The 19,766-nt window shown below is 46.0% G+C and overlaps 1 protein-coding gene across 2 annotated transcripts in view; it reads left to right on the forward strand.

Moving 5' to 3' along the window:
• The window catches only part of MAT2B (methionine adenosyltransferase 2B), a 241,285-nt gene that overhangs the window by 99,739 nt on the left and 121,780 nt on the right, over nt 1-19,766 (forward strand). For both annotated transcript variants that reach the window (XM_030213643.1, XM_030213642.1), the window contains exon 3: nt 4,153-4,267. In XM_030213643.1, the coding sequence (XP_030069503.1) occupies nt 4,153-4,267 (115 nt within the window). The remainder of the gene's footprint in view (nt 1-4,152; nt 4,268-19,766) is intronic.

Raw genomic sequence — 19,766 nt, forward strand, 5'->3', positions numbered from 1 at the left:
CTCTTCTGCTGCTCTGAAAGCATCGGCAGGCCTCTGTCTTTCAGATAGTTATCTATGTCCCTAGTCTGTACAGAGGCATCTTCCCTATATAGTGATTCATAGTATTGGGCAAAACGCTCCCTAATCAGGGCTGAAGAGTGCAACAGGGTCCCCTTATCATCTTTCACTTTCAGAATTTGTTGGTCCGCCCTCATCTTCCGCAATTTGTTAGCCAGCAGCCTGCCTGGCTTATTAGTACTTTCATAATATACTTGTTTTAAACGGGCGTGCACAAACTGCAAGCTCTCTTCATGCAACTCAGCCAACTCCAACCTCACCTCTGGGAGCCGTCTGTAGTCCGATTCAGAGCCAGTAGCCCTGTGTCTGGTCTCCAGTGCCCCAAGCCTCTCCATACATTGTACCAGACGTGCCTTGCGTAACTTGGCCCTTTGACTAGCACACTTTATGAAATAGCCCCTCGCTACTGCTTTAAAGGCATCCCATACTGTACCCAGTGTGGGGCCAGAGTCCATATTGATGTCAAAATATTCCTTCAGGACTGGAACAAAATTATCCACTATGTCAGGGTCACGTAGCAGGCAGTTATTTAGAGACCATCTAGTGTCTCTTACCTCCTCCCTAAGGGAGGGGATGATAGCCCAGATCGGTGCGTGGTCTGAAATTGAAATGTGCCCAATTGAGGAACCCCCCCTCCATTCAGCAATATCTTATCCACGAATACATAGTCCAATCTGGAGCAGGATAAATGCACCCATGAGTAGAATGTATAGTCTCTCCCTTTAGGATTCCTCTGTCTCCACACATCGCACAATCCCATATTCTTCAGGGCCTGAGAAACTCTATTATCTCCTGGAGCTGGGGGTGCAGACCGGTCTAGGCCAGGCTGCATGGTCGCATTAAAATCTCCGGCTATCAGCACCCTTCCCCTAGCAAATGCCTGCAGATCCCTCTGGAGACGCAAGAAAAAACATTCCTGCCTCTCATTAGGGGCATACACACATGCCAGCTTACATTCCTCCTGCTCCAACATAACATGCAGAAATAAATATCGTCCCTCGGCCTCCCTTTTCTCGTGCAATATCTGAACCTGAACATCTTTGTGAAACAGAATAGCCACACCTCGTTTCCGAGCACCCTTTACGTCCGATGCACAGCACACCAGGGGGTATTGTCTAGTAGGCAATAGCCCCTCGTTCTTCCTGCGAAGATGAGTTTCCTGCAGGAATACCACCTGAGGGTGCATCATACGTAGCTCTCGTCCCAAGGCGTGCCTCTTATAAGGCGAGTTCAACCCCTTTATGTTGTAAGTCAATACCTTAATGTCTGCCATCCAACTTTATTAATACTGAACATACTATTGAGCTATTGTTTGGTCCAGGCCCTAACCCCCTCCTCCTCCCTCCCATCCCTCTCCACATTCTAAACCCTGCCACCACCCTAGTACCCCCTCCCCCTCTCCCCATCCCACACCTCCAACCCCTTCCTCTAGGATCCCCCCACCAACCAGTGTATCCCACACTACTTGGGACTATGAAGGACGAAACCCCACTTGGCCACTAGAATCAGATGTTTAACAACCTTACAAAATACTTACGAACAAGAAACTCCTCAATCCCCCCTTCCCACACCTTACCCCCCACCCTCACTGCTTTCACTCACTTCCAACTGCTTCCACATTTCCAACCCTTATACCTTATCCTTTCAATACCAACATCTTTTATGTCTCTCAGTATCCTACCACCAGACTGTGAACATCCGAACAAACTTAGTCTATTAATATTGCTGCCATTCATGTCTGGGCCATATTCTTCTTCGACAATTTCTCCACCCTTTTCCACCGCTGTAGCCACGCTTTGGTAGATGGTGCCATCCCAGCCGGCGGTGACTTCGTCGAGGCCAGTCCCGCAGCGTACAGGTGTTACCACGCCTTCTCCACGTTTCGGCATCAAATCTTCTCCCCTTTGATCTCATAGCAAATAGCAAACGGGAAAGCCCACCTGTAAGGTATCTTCTCTTTATTCAGGACTTCAGTTACTGGTTTCATTGCTCGTCTCTGATTTAGTGTAAACATTGAGAGATCCTGATAGATTGATACCCTTGCTCCATTGTAATCCAATGGCGGATTCTGTCGAGCTTTTTGCCATATCTGCTCCTTGCTCCCATATGTTGTAAAACGTACCACAATGTCCCGCGGCGTGTTGTCTCTGGGTTTCCCCAATGCTCTGTGGGCCCTATCAATGCCCATTGCTCCCGCGTCGAAGCTTTCCCCCATCAACTTGATACATAAGGTGCGCACCACCTCTGGGACGTCCTCCAGGCCTCCAGCCTCTGGTACTCCCCGAAAACGGAGATTCTGCCTGCGCCCCCTGTTTTCGATGTCGTCCAGATGGTATTGTAGCTCTGCAGCCTGTTCCTCTATTTTAGTCAGTCTCCTATCCACCTCCTCGTTTTTCTCCCCCTGCTCGTCCGCCCTTTCTTCAAGCGCCTCCACCCTGCCCTCCAGTTCTCGCAGGTCCACACTAAGCGAGTGCTCAAGGATCTCTTCCTTGGAGGCAAGAATTTCAGCTCGGAGCTCTTCAAAGCATTTTTTCAGCTCTGTCGGAAGAGCCGTGGAAAGGGCAGGGTCTTCCCGTTCCTCACGGGGGTCAGGCGGTTCTGGTTCCACCATGCTCCGCGGTTTAGGAGACGCAGTGTGTGGCAGGCCTTTTTCTAACTGCCACGTGGACTGGCGCTCGCTGTCCCTCGGCGGCGCGGTATTTTTTTTGCTCCTCGCGCTAGCACTTGCCTCTCGCACCCAATCCGCAGCTATTGCCCATGAAAGGAAATACACTTAGGCGCAGTGGGTACCTTTTTTGGGTGAGAGTGTGCGGAGCTGATGGATCAAGCAGCCATTGAGCCTTGTGACGTCACTTCCTCCCTCTTCTCAGGATTTTTTGTCCACTTTTTATTTTTCTTTGAACTGGATTATTTTCTCTTAATTCCCTGAGAATTTACATCTTTACTGCCACAATTCTTAGAAGCTTGGAAATTCGCCACTCCTGCTTAGATACCTAAAGGGCCCTTTTACTAAGCTGTGGTAGGGCTAACATGCGCCAAATTGACACTACCGCCTGGGTACTGCAGGCACCCAGCAGTAATTTTGAAGTTACACGTGCTGTTTCCTGCAGTAAAAAATATTTTTGTATTTTTTACCGTGGGGGGGGGGGGGGGGGCGTTCCAGGTGGTAGTTGGCAGTACGGTCAATTTAGCGTGCGCTGACTACCGCACGAGTAGCACATGAGCCCTTACCGCTAGTTCACTGGGTGATGGTAAGTGCTCAGGCAGTAAATAGCCGCACACTACTTTTAATTTTAGTGTACGGCCATTTACTTCCCCAGTAAGAAAAAAAAAAAAAGCGCTTTCTCCCATCTGTGGTTAAAAAAAAATAATAATGGCCCAGCGCATGCCAAATTCACGCATCCAGACTTACGGCAGCTTAGTAAAAGGGTCCTCTTAGATAACTGTGAATGTGGTTGCCCAAAAGCCTAGCTTTCTTCATATATCCAGATGTAATTTCAAAACGGAGGCAAAATGGATAGCTGAAATTTGTAGCAATATTATCAAAAAGAAGCTAATAAATGATTTCTCAGAGCAAATAAGAGAAATTCCATGAACATTTTTGTTTTGCTTTCGTAGTTTCTTTTATTGCATTCAGATGCTCTGGAAACTCAAAGGTTATACCTTTAAATCATGTGGAATTCCACATCAAATATTAAGTTCTAATCACACAATGTATACTTTGGAATGTGTAAGAAAATATACATGTATCTTTTAAAGTTTGGCTGTCTTTCTGGGTGCAGGTGTTAGTGCCAAATTTTAGGTGACTGGATAACCTAGTGCCTAGAAGTTCTTTTTGTTTTTTTTTTCCTCCAGCTCTGATTACATACATAACTTCTTACTTGGATGCAAGAATGCATAGTCAATTATTATTGAATTTTAGTCTATGTACAATGTGGAAAAAAGCATGTGTACATGCAGTAGAAGGAGTATTCTTTGAGAACAGATGCAGCCTCTTAATATATTCTCAAATTCCACACTTTCTAGTAAGCTTTATTTTTTGTTTGAGGTGGGTATTTGATTCTAATCATACTTCAAAAATATTCTGATTTACAGCCCCACTTAATAGTGCACTGTGCAGCAGAGAGACGGCCAGATGTTGTGGAAAGCCATCCTGAGGCTGCATTTCAGCTCAACGTGGTTGTTTCAGAGAGAATAGCAAAAGAAGCAGGTAAAGAACCAGGCGTGCTTACACACATTGTGTTGATATAATACTTCACTAGACTTTTTAAGTATTTCATTACCAAATCTCTCTATATCGGGACCTTTTTTTTTCTTTTTAGTAAAAGAATGGGATGGTGTTCTGAGAAGCATTTATTTGCATTGTTTTACAAGTAAAACAAATTTGCAAATGTTAACACCTACTAGAAGATTGTCCCATTATAAAATGAACCCGTCTCAGTGCATCTGATGTTGAATTGAGCTCACAAGTAGGTGACATCCATCAGATGACATTAGCACAGGCTAGCTCATAGGCAGATGATCAAAAGCAAGCACGGGCGCTAGAAGCCATTAGCGCTGTTCTGGCACCCATGTTTGTTGCCGCTTGATGATCAGAGCCAGCGAGCATGTGTAACAATGAGCTCTCCGGCTCTGAATGCAGTGAGCATGCAAATGCATGCTGAACAGGGTATTACCTATTCCTCAGTGCTCAGCGGGCAGCGTGCCAAACAAGGGCGCTGCTCCCACTGCTAACCCTATGCTAGCTCAGAGCTGGCATTAGGGTTTGCCAGGGCATTGGGAAGAAATGGGGGAGACCCTGTTCAGCATGTATTTGCATTCTTACGATCCCCCCCCCACCAGACACAAAGGAGCGGTGGACCTCCAGCCCCCCTACCCCCCCCTCCACACAGAAGTCCTCCATTCCCAAGCTGCATCCTCCCTCCCACTTTTGCTTGGTGGTCTTGTGCTCCCCCTCTCCCCAAAACCCCCTTGTTACCTGGAAGCAGGAGGAGGGAGTAAGCACTCCTTTCTCCTGCAAGCACCAGGATGCACTGGGCAGGGCTTCATTACCACATAAGGTAGAAACCTCATTACCACATAAGGTAGAAACCCAGTGGGACTTCATAAGTCCCCCCCCCCCCCCCCCCCCCCCCCCCCCCAGTGCATTGTCGTTTTGAGGCAGCGTTGCAGGAGGAGGGAGTGCTTAAATTTGCATGGACGTTGTTTCCCCGCACTGTTTGGAACATCATGGGGAAATTGATCATCGGCCCATCAGTGAGTTCAGAAATCTTGAAAAGTGTTTCTGAGCATATGTGAGAGTTCCACACAGCCACTTCCTCTTGAGTCCCCTCATAAATATTGCCATACTGGGACAGACCGAAGATCCATCAAGCCCAGCATCCTGTTTCCAACAGTGGCCAATCCAGGTCACAAGTACCTGGCAAGATCCCAAAACAGTACAATTCGTTTTTTGCTGCTTATTCTACAAATAACAAATTGGTCAGAAGTAGAGCATCTATTTAGAGTAATGCACTCCTATGTAGTGATTATTCATATATTCACAAATAATGGAGGGGGAGTCTCATAAGTCTACACAGCGGATTTCACTTCACCTCTTTCCCCGACAGGTGCCTGTTTCGCTGGTAACGCTTTGTCAAGGAGGAGTCATAGCACCAGACCTGCAATGATACAATTAGTATAAAACTATACAAAATTCTGGGCCATACTTGTAACTAATACTCTATTATTAATCAACCCTGGGCTTACCGTCTCACCTTTCTCATGCCGACTTAACACCATCTGTTTGAAATTCAGTATGGCAATGGTGACTATTTAACGTCAATCCAACCAGAAACAGCTGTTCTTACTACGTACTTCCTTCTGACAACTCAAATGAAACATCCCCAGTATAAATATGTATTTAAACCCTCTAGATCTAAGGTGTTTAAATGGTAGATCCAGTAGGTCTCCCGCTGCAGTAATCTTCTATTGTAATCACCTCCCCTAGGCATCGGACTTACCAGTTCTATCACCACGCACTGTGAACTATCTACCAAATGGCTATACCTTACACATTGTTGAACTAGTGGCGCTCCCATGTTCTGGGCTGATATTCTTGACCGATGTTCGGTCATCCTAGCGTGCAATGGTCTGGTCGATTTACCGATGTACACTTTGTTACACGGACATCGTCTGTAGTAAATCACACCTTTGGACCTGCAGGTGGTGCGTTGCCTCAACTTATACAGCTCCCCATTGTGTGTGAAATTCTCAGCCTCTAATGTTAAATTGCATGTTTTACAATATGTTTTTTTACATTTGTAATGGCCAGCTGCTAATGTTGAATCATTTATGGTACTTTCTGGTAATGCTATACTTTCTGAACATTAAGTATAGATTGCTGATTCCTTACAAATCCCACCTGTTCCTCTGCTACTAATTTAGGTAAATATTCAGCTAAGTGATTAGCCAACATCTTGGGGTTTTGGATGAGTATAATTAAGGCTAAATTATAATATAATGGAAATAACCCCTCTTGATAATATTCTTAGGGGGGCCCCTATCAATCTGAGTTGTAAAATTTTATAAAAATCGCTCTTATAATCCATCAGCTCCGGGTGCTGTATGGTTATGGAGGGATTTAATCGCTGCTGGTTCCTGGGCCGGTAAGGGCACATTTAAAGCTGATACTGCCTCCTGGGGCAATATAAAGGCATATTTGTCTGATCTATAAAGGATTTTGATTCTTCTGACAATGATCCACCTGCTGCCACATACAACTTGCGAAAGTGGGCTAATAGTATTTCAGCAATCCTGTCTGTTCTTCTATTGGTGATAATTCCCAAGGCATCTCTCATAGAAGGTATAGTGGGGAAATCAGGGTTGCCTGTCAGAGTAAGGAAAGGGCAAGCACCCCCCCCCCCCCCCCCCCCCCGCCGTTCTTCCTCCACCATGCCCATGCTTCTCGCAATGCCCCCCAATACTGGTTCCTTCGCATGTCCCCGAAGTCCCGAGACTGCCATGACTCAAAACCACAAGTGGCTCACATCAGCTCCTCCAGAAGTCAACTGGAGCGAAAAAACTGGACTCGGAATAAAGCTCATGAATCCAACGTAAGAGCGCTGCAACATTATAGGTCCTCAAGTCAGGTAATCGAACTCCCCCCTTCCCCCTATCGAGTGTGATCTGATGGTACGAGATCCGGGCTCGCTTTGCGTGCCAAATGAACAAGCTGACAATACTCCGAAACTCTCACTCGTCCCTGCTGTGAACCCATAGCGGGAGCATCTGCAGCGGATATAGCAACTTAGGTAAAATAACCATCTTAACCAATGCTACTCTACCCAAAAAGTTTACCGGCAACTCCCACCACCTAGAGCAAAGGCTGCGCACTACTTCCAACCTCACTATCACATTCTGCTTGTATACCCACGAAGAATCTCCGCTGAGAAAGACGCCCAGGTACTTAATTCCCACGTTCGCACACAATAATGGGAAACTCAATATGTACAATATGTAAGCTGCATTGAGCCTGCCAAGAGTGGGAAAGTGCGGGATACAAATGTAACAAAAAATAAATAAATAAAATAAACTCGCCAGCCCTTTACACAAACATGGGGAGGATATGGGCAGCGCCTCCAACTTCCCAAAATTAATACTAAGCCCCGAAAATTCCACAAACTCCTTAATTATGGTCATTACTCGTGGTAAACTAACTGGCATTATCAAGCATCAACAACATATTTATTTATTTGTAGCATTTGTATCCCACATTTCCCCACCAATTTGCAGGCTCAATGTGGCTTACATTTGCCGTAGTGGCGACTGCCATTTCTGGTCAGTAGAATTACAAATGGTATTGCATTCAAGTGCGTACATACATGAAAGAGGAATACATTATGGTATTGCAAATAGGTTCCTAAGTAATAGATTGGATTGTAACATATGTTGGGTCATCATTTATAGAAAGATCATTTTTGACATTAGGGTAGAAGTGGTGGCGTTTGTACATTAAAAGCAATGAGGCTATCCAGTCGCGTGATAAGAGATCGGTTCTGTCTCGTTCATGATCAGGCTTATTGTTTAGTAATTAGGATGGTTGTTTGTGGTATGCCTTTTTGAATAGGTCAGTTTTCAGTAGCCTTCGGAAGCTAGCTAGATCTTGCATTGTTTTTATGGCCTTTGGTAATGCGTTCCATAGTTGCGTACAGATGTAGGAGAAGCTGGTGGCGTATATGGACTTGTATTTTAGTCCTTTACAATATTTCAGTCCTTTACAGTTGGGGTAGTGGAGGTTGAGGAATGTGCATGCTGATCTTTTTGCGTTCCTAGTAGGTAGGTCTGACATGTAGGTCGGGGCTTCCCCTTGTATAATTTTGTGGACCAGGGTGCAGACTTTGAACGCGATTCGTTCTTTTAATGGAAGCCAGTGTAATTTTTCTCTTAGGGGTTTGGCGCTTTCATATTTCGCTTTCCCAAATATGAGTCTGGCTGCTGTGTTTTGAGCGGTTTGAAGCTTCCTAATCGGCAAACAGATTGATAAGGCATTCCTGTCCTCCAACTGTCACCCCCTCCACTGCCTGATCATGACGAATCCTAGCTGCCAGTGGTTATTTTTATTTTTGTTACATTTGTACCCCGCGCTTTTTCCCACTCATGGCAGGCTCAATGCGGCAGGCAATGGAGGGTTAAGTGACTTGCCCAGAATCACAAGGAGCTGCCTGTGCCGGGAATCGAACTCAGTTCCTCAGTTCCTCAGTTCCCCAGGACCAAAGTCCACCACCCTAACCACTAGGCCACTCCTCCAATATCAATACAAACAGCAAGGGGGAAAGTGGGCACCCCTGCCTCGTTCCCCCCCTCAGAGATATCCTCTCTGTTAGAGTGTCATTAACGATAATTTGGGCCGTAGGTCCACTGTATAATGCCTTGGCCCACTCTAAGAAAGTACCCCGAACTCCAAAACGTTGCAGGACCCAGAAAAGGTAATCCCACACCACCTTATCGAAAGCTTTCTCAGTGTCTAAACTAGCCAACATTGCATCTCCACCACTCCCAATCCCCTCAAAAAGTGCCAGACTGACTTTTAGAATATTTGCCGACGCAAATCTCCCCGGAACAAAGCCCACTTGGTCCGGGTGAACCAAATGCGGAAGGAACTGGTTCGTCCTAACCGCCAGCACTGCTGCCAATATCTTAATATCCTGATTGAGTAAGGAAATGGGCCTATATGAGCCTACCAACGTTTCATCCTTCCCCGGCTTAGGGAGGACGGTGATAAAAACATGATTTAACACTTGCCCCATGTCTTGAGAGGTCCTTAAATGATCACACATCGAAACAAATGGTGGAATTATTATCTCTTGTAAGATCTTATAGAACTCGGTTCCTAATTAGTCTGGTCCTGGGGCTTTAGCGCGCTTCAACTGCGCAATGACTCGCTGTACCTCCTTCCCTTGCAACGGCGTGTTCAGTAACTCCAGCTGATCTACTCTCAAGGTGGGCAGGCTCAGTCCAGCAAAGAACTCCATCATAGGGAGACAGGAAGCAGTATGGGGACAGACAACCCTAGTGCACTACAATGCCTGATCAACCATTGACTCTAGTCTAGGACCCTTTAACCAGGACATCCTGTCACAGACAGGACGGGCCTTACCTGCCTCAGGTCGTACGGTGTAGAAAATCTCCATGTCACTCCTGTAATAAGGTTAGAGAAGGAGAGAGAACTTCCACCATACCTGGAAGTAAAAAGATACCATCAGAACTGATGGACCGTTTGTCTGCAACTGCCCCTTCACCGTAATTTTCTGCCCACCAGAATTCACAGAAGATCACCGCAGCGTAGAGGTTTGTCTGCCAACGAATTCCCTCCTCTGGGAGACTGTTTACCATTGGGCCTGCCTCAGTGGTTGCTAATCAGGTTGCTTTTGGTGCCGATCTCAGTAGGGCGGGCAGGCAAACGGAGAGGATAATGAGCACTGGCTGAAAGGGTGAAATGCGGAGTTTCAAAGTCTGGGCGAGGAGCTGAGCATAATGGAAGTCTCTGAGATACGCAGCGGTTTAAGGCCTGGGCAAATTTCAAAACGTCTCTTATTTAGATCTGCAACGACCTAAGACCAGACAGCCTACCCATTCATCACGTGGATGACAAGGGTGTACTATATTGAAGATATAATACAGATACTGCTGTGATCCGCCGAAAAGATCTTAATTTGTCAATACCAAGCCTGTATTACATTGGCCGGCTATCGCTGCCGGGAACACTGCAGTGGATCCACGGTAGCTGAGTGCAAAAGTCCCTGATATGAATCTCAATGAAGGACGTTGCTAAGCTACACTAGTTGCTTCAGTTGTTAACTGCTAATAGGAGAACCGAGAATAATCCTACTGGTTTTCGCCATGATCCGCCGAAAGACTTTTCATCTGATACTATCGTGCCTGCATTACTCGTTCGGCTGTCGTGGATCTGCGGTGGATGAGTGCCCTATTCCCTGATATGTAGCTCAATGAAGGACGTTGCTAAGCTACGCTATTTGCCTCAGTTGTAAATTGCTAACAGGAGAACCGGGAAAAATCATTACTGGATTTTGCCGTGTTCCGCTGAAAGACTCTTCACCTGATACTATTGTACCTTCATTATTTGGTCAGCTGTCGCTGCTAGGAGCACTGTAGTGGATCCGCGGTGGGTAAGTGCCCACAACCGCATTACTGACAACCCAGCCTAGCGGCTTCCTGTCTTCCTTTTGTGGCGCTGACTGCTTTTCATGCCATTGATTTTGCTGTGACCCCGTCGAGAAGTTTATCGCGAATTATGCTGGATTTTGCTGCTCTCAGCCTAATAGCGCTGCCAGAGTGTCACGCAAGATTTGCAGCAAGACTTGCCTTTGTTCTTCTTAACGAGTCATGATTGTTGCCACTGATTGTTGTCTGTCATTTGACCTGCCTGAACGGACTGTTGTAGGCGACTAGCTGACAACTGCTTAACTTCCCCTACCTCCGACGTCCATGAAGTGATATGATTACCCCTACACCGTAGATTGCTGACTGCACCTTAAACGATTTCAAAAACCTTCTCTGGGCAACTTTACTGTCGAATACCAATTAATCCAATATACACAGGGATATAACATCAAGATGATTTCCAATAAACTTTTCTTCTCTATCTACTTAGTTACCCTAATACTTGCTTACCACCACCACCCTCCCCCCACCAGAAACTAACAGCATTCCTACAATCCGCATACCTTACCGACTTTATAAGCATAATGCTCTTCGCCATAGTAATAACTATCAAAAAAATGGAATCAATACCTCACTTGAACAACAACGTAACAAAGGAAAAGATGGGCACAATAAACCTTCACTACCAGTTAATAGACAACTAAGAAAAATCAACATTGTCCCTAATCTTACTGATCCTTTTCAAATAATCCAAATAGGATATACAAATGCAAGATCAGCTGTCAACAAGGCAACAGTATTAACAGATTGGATCACCGATGATAACCTAGATCTACTAATTATCAATGAAACATGGATTCACAATCTTAATGACCCAATATTATTAGATCTCTGCCCCCTAGACTATAAAATTACTCACTGGCCAAGAACTGGAAAAAGAGGTGGAGGCATTGCAATAATTTACAAATCTCAGTTCACAATAACAACTATAGCTGAATCCATGATACCACAGCTCGAAATTGCCTCAATATTAAGCATCCTTCCTTGTTTGACCATCTAAGCATCATCTTATTTTATAGACAACCAGAAAACTGGCAAGAATGCCAGCCACATCTCACAGATTTCGTCTTGAACGCCTGCGTATTGTAATTAATTTGCGTGTTCCCACCACCTATTCTGATCTCATACTCCCCCAGACTGCTCTTACACAGTCCAGGAATTAACGAACTCCATAATCAGAAGGACTCGCTGGGATATAAGAAGATAGTTTATTTCAATCTCACCAAATGTAGTACAAGCAGTTCAGTCACTCATATGGTTGAGCAGCAGTTCAGGACACGTCTATCACCCGCCTTCTCTGGTAGCCTTCCTTCTCTTGTCTGAATTAATATCCCTCAGACTGTTCCTTATATACAATTTTGACCCTATTCATTTCAATGGACCCCAGCTTTGTCACCAGGGTTCTTGGCCTTATCAGTTTGATCAAAATGACTTCACATATTCTCAAGCTCTAAGTTCTCCCGAGAGTACAGAGTTTAAAACTTCTGCTAATAAAGGCGCTAAGTAGGGTGCAAATTTTTTATAGAATTCGCTGGTATAGCCATCTAAACCAGGGGACTTGCAGGTTTTTAATGTTTTAATGGCATTAAGCACTTCCTTCGCTCCGGGGCGATGCTCGGCAAGTGCAGTGTCCCTAGATATGACCGAATCTCCTCCTCCTTCATCGAAGCATCCCTAGCATACAATGCAGCATAGTATTTATTGAACCTATTTCTAATCTCCTGCGATGTTCTGAGAATCTCCCCATGCTGTCCCTTAATGCGAAAAATAGTACGCTCCGCCCGTAGCCTCCGTAATTTTAGCGCTAATTGCCTATTTATCTTATTCTTCTCAGAGTAGTTATGAAGCTTTAACTTTTCATTAAGAAATTCTAAATCCTGGGTTAGCAGGGCATCCAACTTTACCCTAGCTGCTTGCAGGGCCCGATAATGCTTAAGGGAACCTGTACTTTTATGTTTCATCTCCAACTCCCCAATTTGCTTCCTCAACTAAGTCATCTCTCCGACTCTTTTCCATTTAAGCGTTCCCATCACTGCCATGAAGTGTCCTCGGGATACCACCTTAAGCGCCTCCCAAACCGTCGCCATCGGCAGTCCCGAGTTCAAATTAAGGGACAGGTATTCCTCAAGTACCTTAACATAATCTCTACATAAGTCCTCTTGTCGCAACAGCATATTATTAAAGGTCCATGTCCCCTTTCTTGTCTCTGTCAATCGGCAGTCTAATTCTAGCATACAGGGGGCATGATCTGATAAGGTGATATTTCCAATTTGGCTTCCAAGCGTTTTATCTACAAGAAGGTAGTCTATTCGGGAGTATGTCTGGTGAACTTGGGAGTAGAAAGAGTAGTCACGCTCCCTGGGATGTCAATCTCTCCAAGAATCATACAACCCCATCTCCCCCCCAAAATTTGCAAAATGCTTAGCTAGCACCCTATCCCCCCTCGCAGGAGGTCCAGAGCGATCTAAATCTGGTTGTAAGGTGACATTAAAATCTCCTCCCAAAATTAATTGGCCTCCTGTCATTGCCAGTAGTTTTCGCTTAAGTAGGTGGAAAAAGGAGTGTTGGCCCGTATTTGGGCCGTATATAGACCCCCACGTAACTTCTCTGTTTTCAAGGGTACCTCTAATCAAAACATACCGCCCCAGTGGATCCTTTTTCACCTGATGAACCTGCAGGGGGAGACTATTGTGGAAGAGCAAAGCCACCCCTCTTTGTTTTGTATTTGATGTATCAGAAGCAAAAAAAAAATTTTGAGTATTGAGCATGACAGAATAAATACTCATGGGCCCGTTTCAAGTGTGTTTCCTGTATCATTACCGCATGTGGTTGCAGTCTAGTAAGTTCCTGCCACATTAATTGCCTCTTTCTCGGGGCATTTAAGCCTTTTACATTCAGGGTTACAATGTGTAAGTTATGCATCAGTAGGTTTGTACTAAGCGCCTCCTAACCTCAAGCGTTGTAGCTTCCCCTAGATAATGCACTCCCCGAACCCCCCCTTCCACTTCCCCCCCTAACCCCCCACCCGCCCATTCTTTCCCTTTAGATAAAGAGCGGTAGGGAGAGATCTGAACACAAATATCTCTCCCCCTTCTCACTCCCCAGTCAAGACAACAAACCTATCCACAACCCCCCACCCGGACCCAACCCCCATCTTAATCCATACATACAACGTATTCATCCGTCACATTTCCCGCCCTCCTGAACAGTCAGAAGAAAATGCAGGCAGCTATCCGCCACGTGTACTCAGGCACTCTCTTCAAAAGTCACACTGCAAGCTTAGATGTATTCAGTCGAGGCTTCTTCGCTGTATTAAAAACCTGCTGCCACTGACGCACTTTGTCTCGTGCCGCTGTTGTTGTTGTTGAGGAGGTTAACTCTGTTTCCGCATCCATCATTCCCGTCTTTTGCAAAATTTGGCGAGCATTTGCCATTGTACTCACTTTATGTAGTTGCCCCGCCAGGGTGAAACACAGGGAGAACGGAAACACCCATCGATATTTATTATGTCGTCCCAGGGCTTCCAAAATGGGTTTCATATTTCGCCTTTGTTGTAAAAAGTGTAGGCAGAGAGATCCTGATAAACAGCAACTGGGCTCTCATTAAACTGTAAATCCTTCTTCTGTCTTGATAAAGCAAGCACATGTTCTTTCTCTGTATATTTCCAAAAGCGGACAACGATGTCTTGCGGCTTGTTAGGCGTCGGTTTTCCCAGAGCCCTATGAGCCCTCTCAATTTCAGGGGGTGCCACATCTGGGGTTCCCGCCATTAATTGCATACACAGTTCTTGTATAATTTTCTTTACATCTTCTTGATAACCCACCTCCGATATTCCCCAGAATCGCAAGTTGTTTCGTCTCCCTCAATTTTCAATATCGTTGAGCTTGTATTGCAACTCCCCCAACTGAGTGGCAAATCCCTCTTCTCGCTGCCTCATTTGCGCCAGCATTTCCTCCTGCTCATCGACTCGGCCCTCAAGCTCTTCCATATGGGCCCCGATATCTTTGAGCTCACCTCTCAGATTTTCTATTCGTTCCACAATGTCTGTTTTCATGTGGGCCAAATCTTTACGGAGATCTTTAAGCACCTTGGCAAACTGCGATTCGCGAGTGCTGCCTGCTTCCTCGTCAGACCGCACCGATTCCGAGTGTGAAGCGTCCTTGAGGTGCGGGGAGGCATGGCGTCCTGCCTGTTTGTTTACCCTCTGGCTGCTCCTCGCACTTAGTTTAGCATCAGATGTTTTTAATTTTTGCGACATCTTGACCCAAACGGGTAATGGAGTTGTAATGACTTTCAGTCCCACTTTATTTTGTTGTCTGTATCGCTACAGTTAGCTTTATTAGCAGGATGAGTCCGGAGCTACAGGTTCAGGCTGCCATCGAGGTTGCTGACGTCACCGGAAGTCTCATGTCCTCTAGTTTTACCGTTTCCCCTTCTGTGGAAAATATTTGTTTCTGTATTAGTACACGTATTTAAACGTCTGTATCATACCTCCCTCTGTCCCTTCTTTTCTTTAGGGTATACATATTCAGGTCTTCCTGTCTCTTCTTGTACGTCTTTTGATGCAAACCCCATATCATTTTTGTCGCCTTCCTTTGGACTGCTTCTAGTCTTTTTACATCGTTAGCAAGATACGACCTCCAAAACTGAACACAGTACTCCAAGTGGGGCCTCACCAATGACTTGTACAAGGGCATCAACACCTCGTTTCTTTTTGCTGGTTACGCATCTCTTTGATGCAGCGTAGCATCCTTCTGGCTATGGCCACTGCCTTGTCGCACTGTTTTGTTACTTTAAGATCCCCAGACACCCTCACCCCATGGTCTTTCCTCTCCCTGTCAGCTCATATTGGCCTCTCACCTCCTAGGATATACGTCTCCCTTAAATTTCTACTCCCCAGATGCATCACTCTGCACTTCTTTGCATTAAATTTTAACTGCCAAACATTGGACCATTCTAATAACTTTACAGATCCTTTTTCATGTTGAGAAGTTTGTCCCCTACACATTATGATGAAGATGACTGGCTTCTTCCTGTTTTGCATCTTTTTTTGATGGTGCAGTCTCCAGAACTGTGAACAGTACTCCAAATAAGGTCTAACCAGAGACCTATACTGAGGCACCGTCACCTCCCTTTTCCTGCTAGCCATAAGTTCACCAGACACTGTCACCCCCAAGCCCTACTCTTTCGTTCATAGAACTACTTCACCCCTTTACCAGTGGTTCTCAACCCAGCCAGTTGGGTTTTTGAAGATAATATGCATGAGTGATTTGCATACAAAAGAGGCAGTAAATGCAAATCTATCGTATGCATATTTGTTGTGGATATCCTGAAAACCCAAGTGGCAAGGTGTCCCTCAAGGCTGGAATTAGAATCACTACCTTATACTATACTACTGTCTTGGGTTTTTGCAGCTCAAGTGCATGACTCTGCATTTCTTAGCATTAAATCTTAACTGCCAAATTCTAGTCTGTTTTTCAAGCTGTGCTAGATTCCTGTCCATGATATCTACACCATCAGGGGCATCTATCATATTGGTATCATCCCATTAGTGGGAAACCTTACAAGTCATCTCTTTCACAGTAATTTTAGAAGTGTAATTTAATCACCACAGAGGTCAGATTAACCGGCCTGTAGTTCTAATCTCCTGCTTTTGTTGCGAAGGGACCACATCACCTTTCTCTAGTCCTCGGGGATTCTAGAGAAGCTCTAAAAAGATCAGACAGCAGAACTTCGAGAACCTTCAGTTCCTTTAGAACCCTCTGCCATCCGGCCCCATCGTGTTGTCTAGCTTTAGTTTAGCTAACTCCTTATGAACAGTCTTCTGAAAAGCACTCAAGATCTATCACACTTCTATTCCTATTTGTTTTTCTTCTGCAGTACTACTGGCCCATCTGTGAACACAGAACAGAAATGTTGTTAAGCAATTCTGCCTTATCCTTATCAGCTTCAACATATTGCTCCCTTCCATCCTTGTCTCACTTTTACCCTTCCTCCTATCACTACCATATCCAAAAAATATTTTGTCTCCCCTCCCATATTGGCAGCTTTTAATTCCATTTGCATATTTGCTTTCCTTATAAAATGACTAGTAAAAAAAAGGCCCGTTTCTGTTAGAAATGAAACAGGTGCTAGCAAGGTTTTCGTCAAAGTGTATGTTTCAGAAAGAGTGTGTGTGAGAGATGGAGCATGTGTGTCAGAGATAGAATGTGATAGAGAGACAGAGTGTGTGTGTGAAAGAGAGAGAGTGTGTGAGAGACAGTGTTTGTCTGTGTGAGAGAGAGGGACAAAGACAGTGAGTGTGTGAGAGAGAGTGTATGTGAGAGACAGAGAGTGAGTGACTGAGTGTGTAGTCTGAGGAACCCCCTCTCCCCCTCCCTCTCCCATGCCCCCTTGCAGCCACCCATGCCCAGCATCCCCCTGCAGCCACCCATGTGTATGGACCCTCCTCTCCTGTTCAGCCTCCCATGTCCGATGACCCTCCTCTCCTTTCCCCTGCCGCCCCCCCTGCAGCCACCCATGACCAGCAACCCTTCTCTCCCCCTGCCCGCCCTGCAGTGTCCCTCCTGTATCCCCTGTCCCCCCCTGCAGCCATCCATGTGGTCTGTGGAGCCCCTCCCCATCTCCCTCTTCCCTGCCCCCCCTGCAGCCACCCATGTCCAGCGACTCTCCCCTCCCCCTGCTCCCTTCCAGCCACCCATGTCCAGCGACACCCCCCTCCCCCCCTGGCGCAGCACCCAAACCAATCCCCTTCCCCCCCTTTGCATATCACCCGACCCCCTCGCCACCCGCAACCGCCAATACTAACGGTGGCCAGCCGCTGCTGCTTCTCCTTTTGAGCAGCAGCAGCAGCCGGTACATAAAGAAAACAACCAAAAAAAAAACTTTCTCCTAAAACGCACCTCCGTAGACAACCATGTCACGTTGGCAGACATCTCTGCAGGCGCTCCTCCTCTCCCCTCTGACGTTTCTGCCTTCCTCCGGGGTCTTCCTGCAGGGGCAGTGACATTGAGGGGAGAGGAGGAGTGACGTTGAGGGGAGAGGAGGAGCGACTGTAGAGATGTCAGCCAATGTGAGATGGTTGTCAACGTAGGTGCGTTTTAGTAGAAATTTTGTTTTTGTTGTTTTCTTTATGTACCGGCTGCTGCTGCTGAATAGGAGAAGCAGCAGCGGCCGGACAGAGTTTGTATTAGCGGTCGGGGGGGGAGGGGCTTGGTGATGCGGCGGGGGGAGGGGTTGTGATGCGCCGTAGCGCAGGGGTTGTTGTGGTGATGCGCCGGGGGGGGGGGGCAGTTAGAGGTGTTTCGTAGGCACCCCCCTGCCCTTCATTATGGAATGCACCGATGAGCCTGTTTGGGGGGAGGGGGGTTGCGGGTGGCTATTGTGCGCGTGTGGTTGGGGAGTTTGGCAGCAGTCTGTACTCCTCCCCCTGCCTGGGTCGTTGTTTGTTGGAGGGGTTTGCAGGTTGGTGGAGGTGCATTCATGGATCCCTTCACTCTCTGTTCCGCCCTCGACGTCATGACGTTTGACGCAAGGGCGGGGCAAAGAGACATGGTGAGTTGGATGGCTTCAACACCATGAACTAATTAACTCTTTAGGGAGTTTGCAGATGGCTTCAGCAGGTTGTCTTCAGAACGTTGAGGTAGCGTTTTATGTACAGATGGGGCATGGCTGAGGGCGGGTCTATGAGTGAGGGTGACTGGTCCTGATAGCCTAGCCTACGAAGACTACAGGAGTTCAGTGCTTCTCTGCCTTGGAGTGAGCTTCAGAATGTTCAAGGTGGGATTTATTTATATAGATGATGTGGAAAAGGTTGTTTATAATTTAGGGGAACTACATTAACGTGCAGTATAATATTTAAGGTCATGTTCTCAGAACATAAGGACTACAAATAGTTTATTTAAAATACAGGTAATGCAATGATTTTAGAAGGTAGTTTAGGGATTTTATATAAGGGAAATGTGCCAAAAGATAAATATTGTTAGCAAGGCAGAATTATTAATTAGGCTGTCTTAATAGTAACTCTTTCTGTTGCTGGCTGGACTGATGAAGGAGCTTTGATGGTGATCCTTGCTGGAAAAGTAGTCCTTTTGAAGATTTGTTAGTAGTGGAACCTGGAGAAAGTCTTATCTGGGGGGGGGGGGGGGGGGGGCGTCCAGCAAGGACCAGAGATTCAGTGCAGGTCCAGAATCCAGCTATAGAAGAGGAAAAGAAGATGGCAGACTGAGTGTGTTCCAGTTTTTATAATTTCTTGTTGGGCTATAGTCTGAAGTCATGTAGGGTGTATTGATCCAATGAAAACTCAAGGATAGGTGAAACCGGTTCTATCTAGGTTTTAAGATGGGAGCATGGTGGAGGTCACGTGGTGCCATGAGGAGAACGGCTGCTGAAAAGCCGAGCTCCTACACTTCCTTATAATCTAACCCTCTCAGCTAACAGAAAACAGGCGTTTTTGCAACGGGCAGTTACTGGACGTTGTGTGAAGTTAGCAGGCTTGAGAAACTGGTACTGTTAAGCTGATACAAAATATTATGGCTGCAAGATTACAAAAAAAAGATAAGGAAAAAAGCAAGAGTGCGGAAGCCAAAATGGCGGACAGCACCAGCAATGTTCATCAGTGTGCTCGGCGTGGACTAGTGAAATAACAGCTGAGGTTACTGCTGCGGTCGAGGCTGCATTAGATTAAAAAGCTGCAAGACCTTTTTGACAGAGCCGAGGAGGCACATGAACGGCTGGATGGCTTCCATCTAGATTTGGACCACATGCAGCAACAAATAAGTGATGTGGAGGACCGCATGGAGAAAACCACGGGACCAGCTGAGGCCCTAAGAAAGAAAGTAGACGAGCTGGAGCAGAAATTGGACGATTTGGAAAATCGTTCACGGTGGAACAATCTGAGGCTCATAGGATTGCCAGAGCAATTTAAAGAACCAGAGTTGGCGGAGTTTCTGGAGCGCTAGATTTCTAAGGAATTAAAAATTAATAAT

Source organism: Microcaecilia unicolor, chromosome 8, assembly GCF_901765095.1.
Source record: "Microcaecilia unicolor chromosome 8, aMicUni1.1, whole genome shotgun sequence".
Classification (NCBI taxonomy): Eukaryota; Metazoa; Chordata; class Amphibia; order Gymnophiona; family Siphonopidae; genus Microcaecilia; species Microcaecilia unicolor.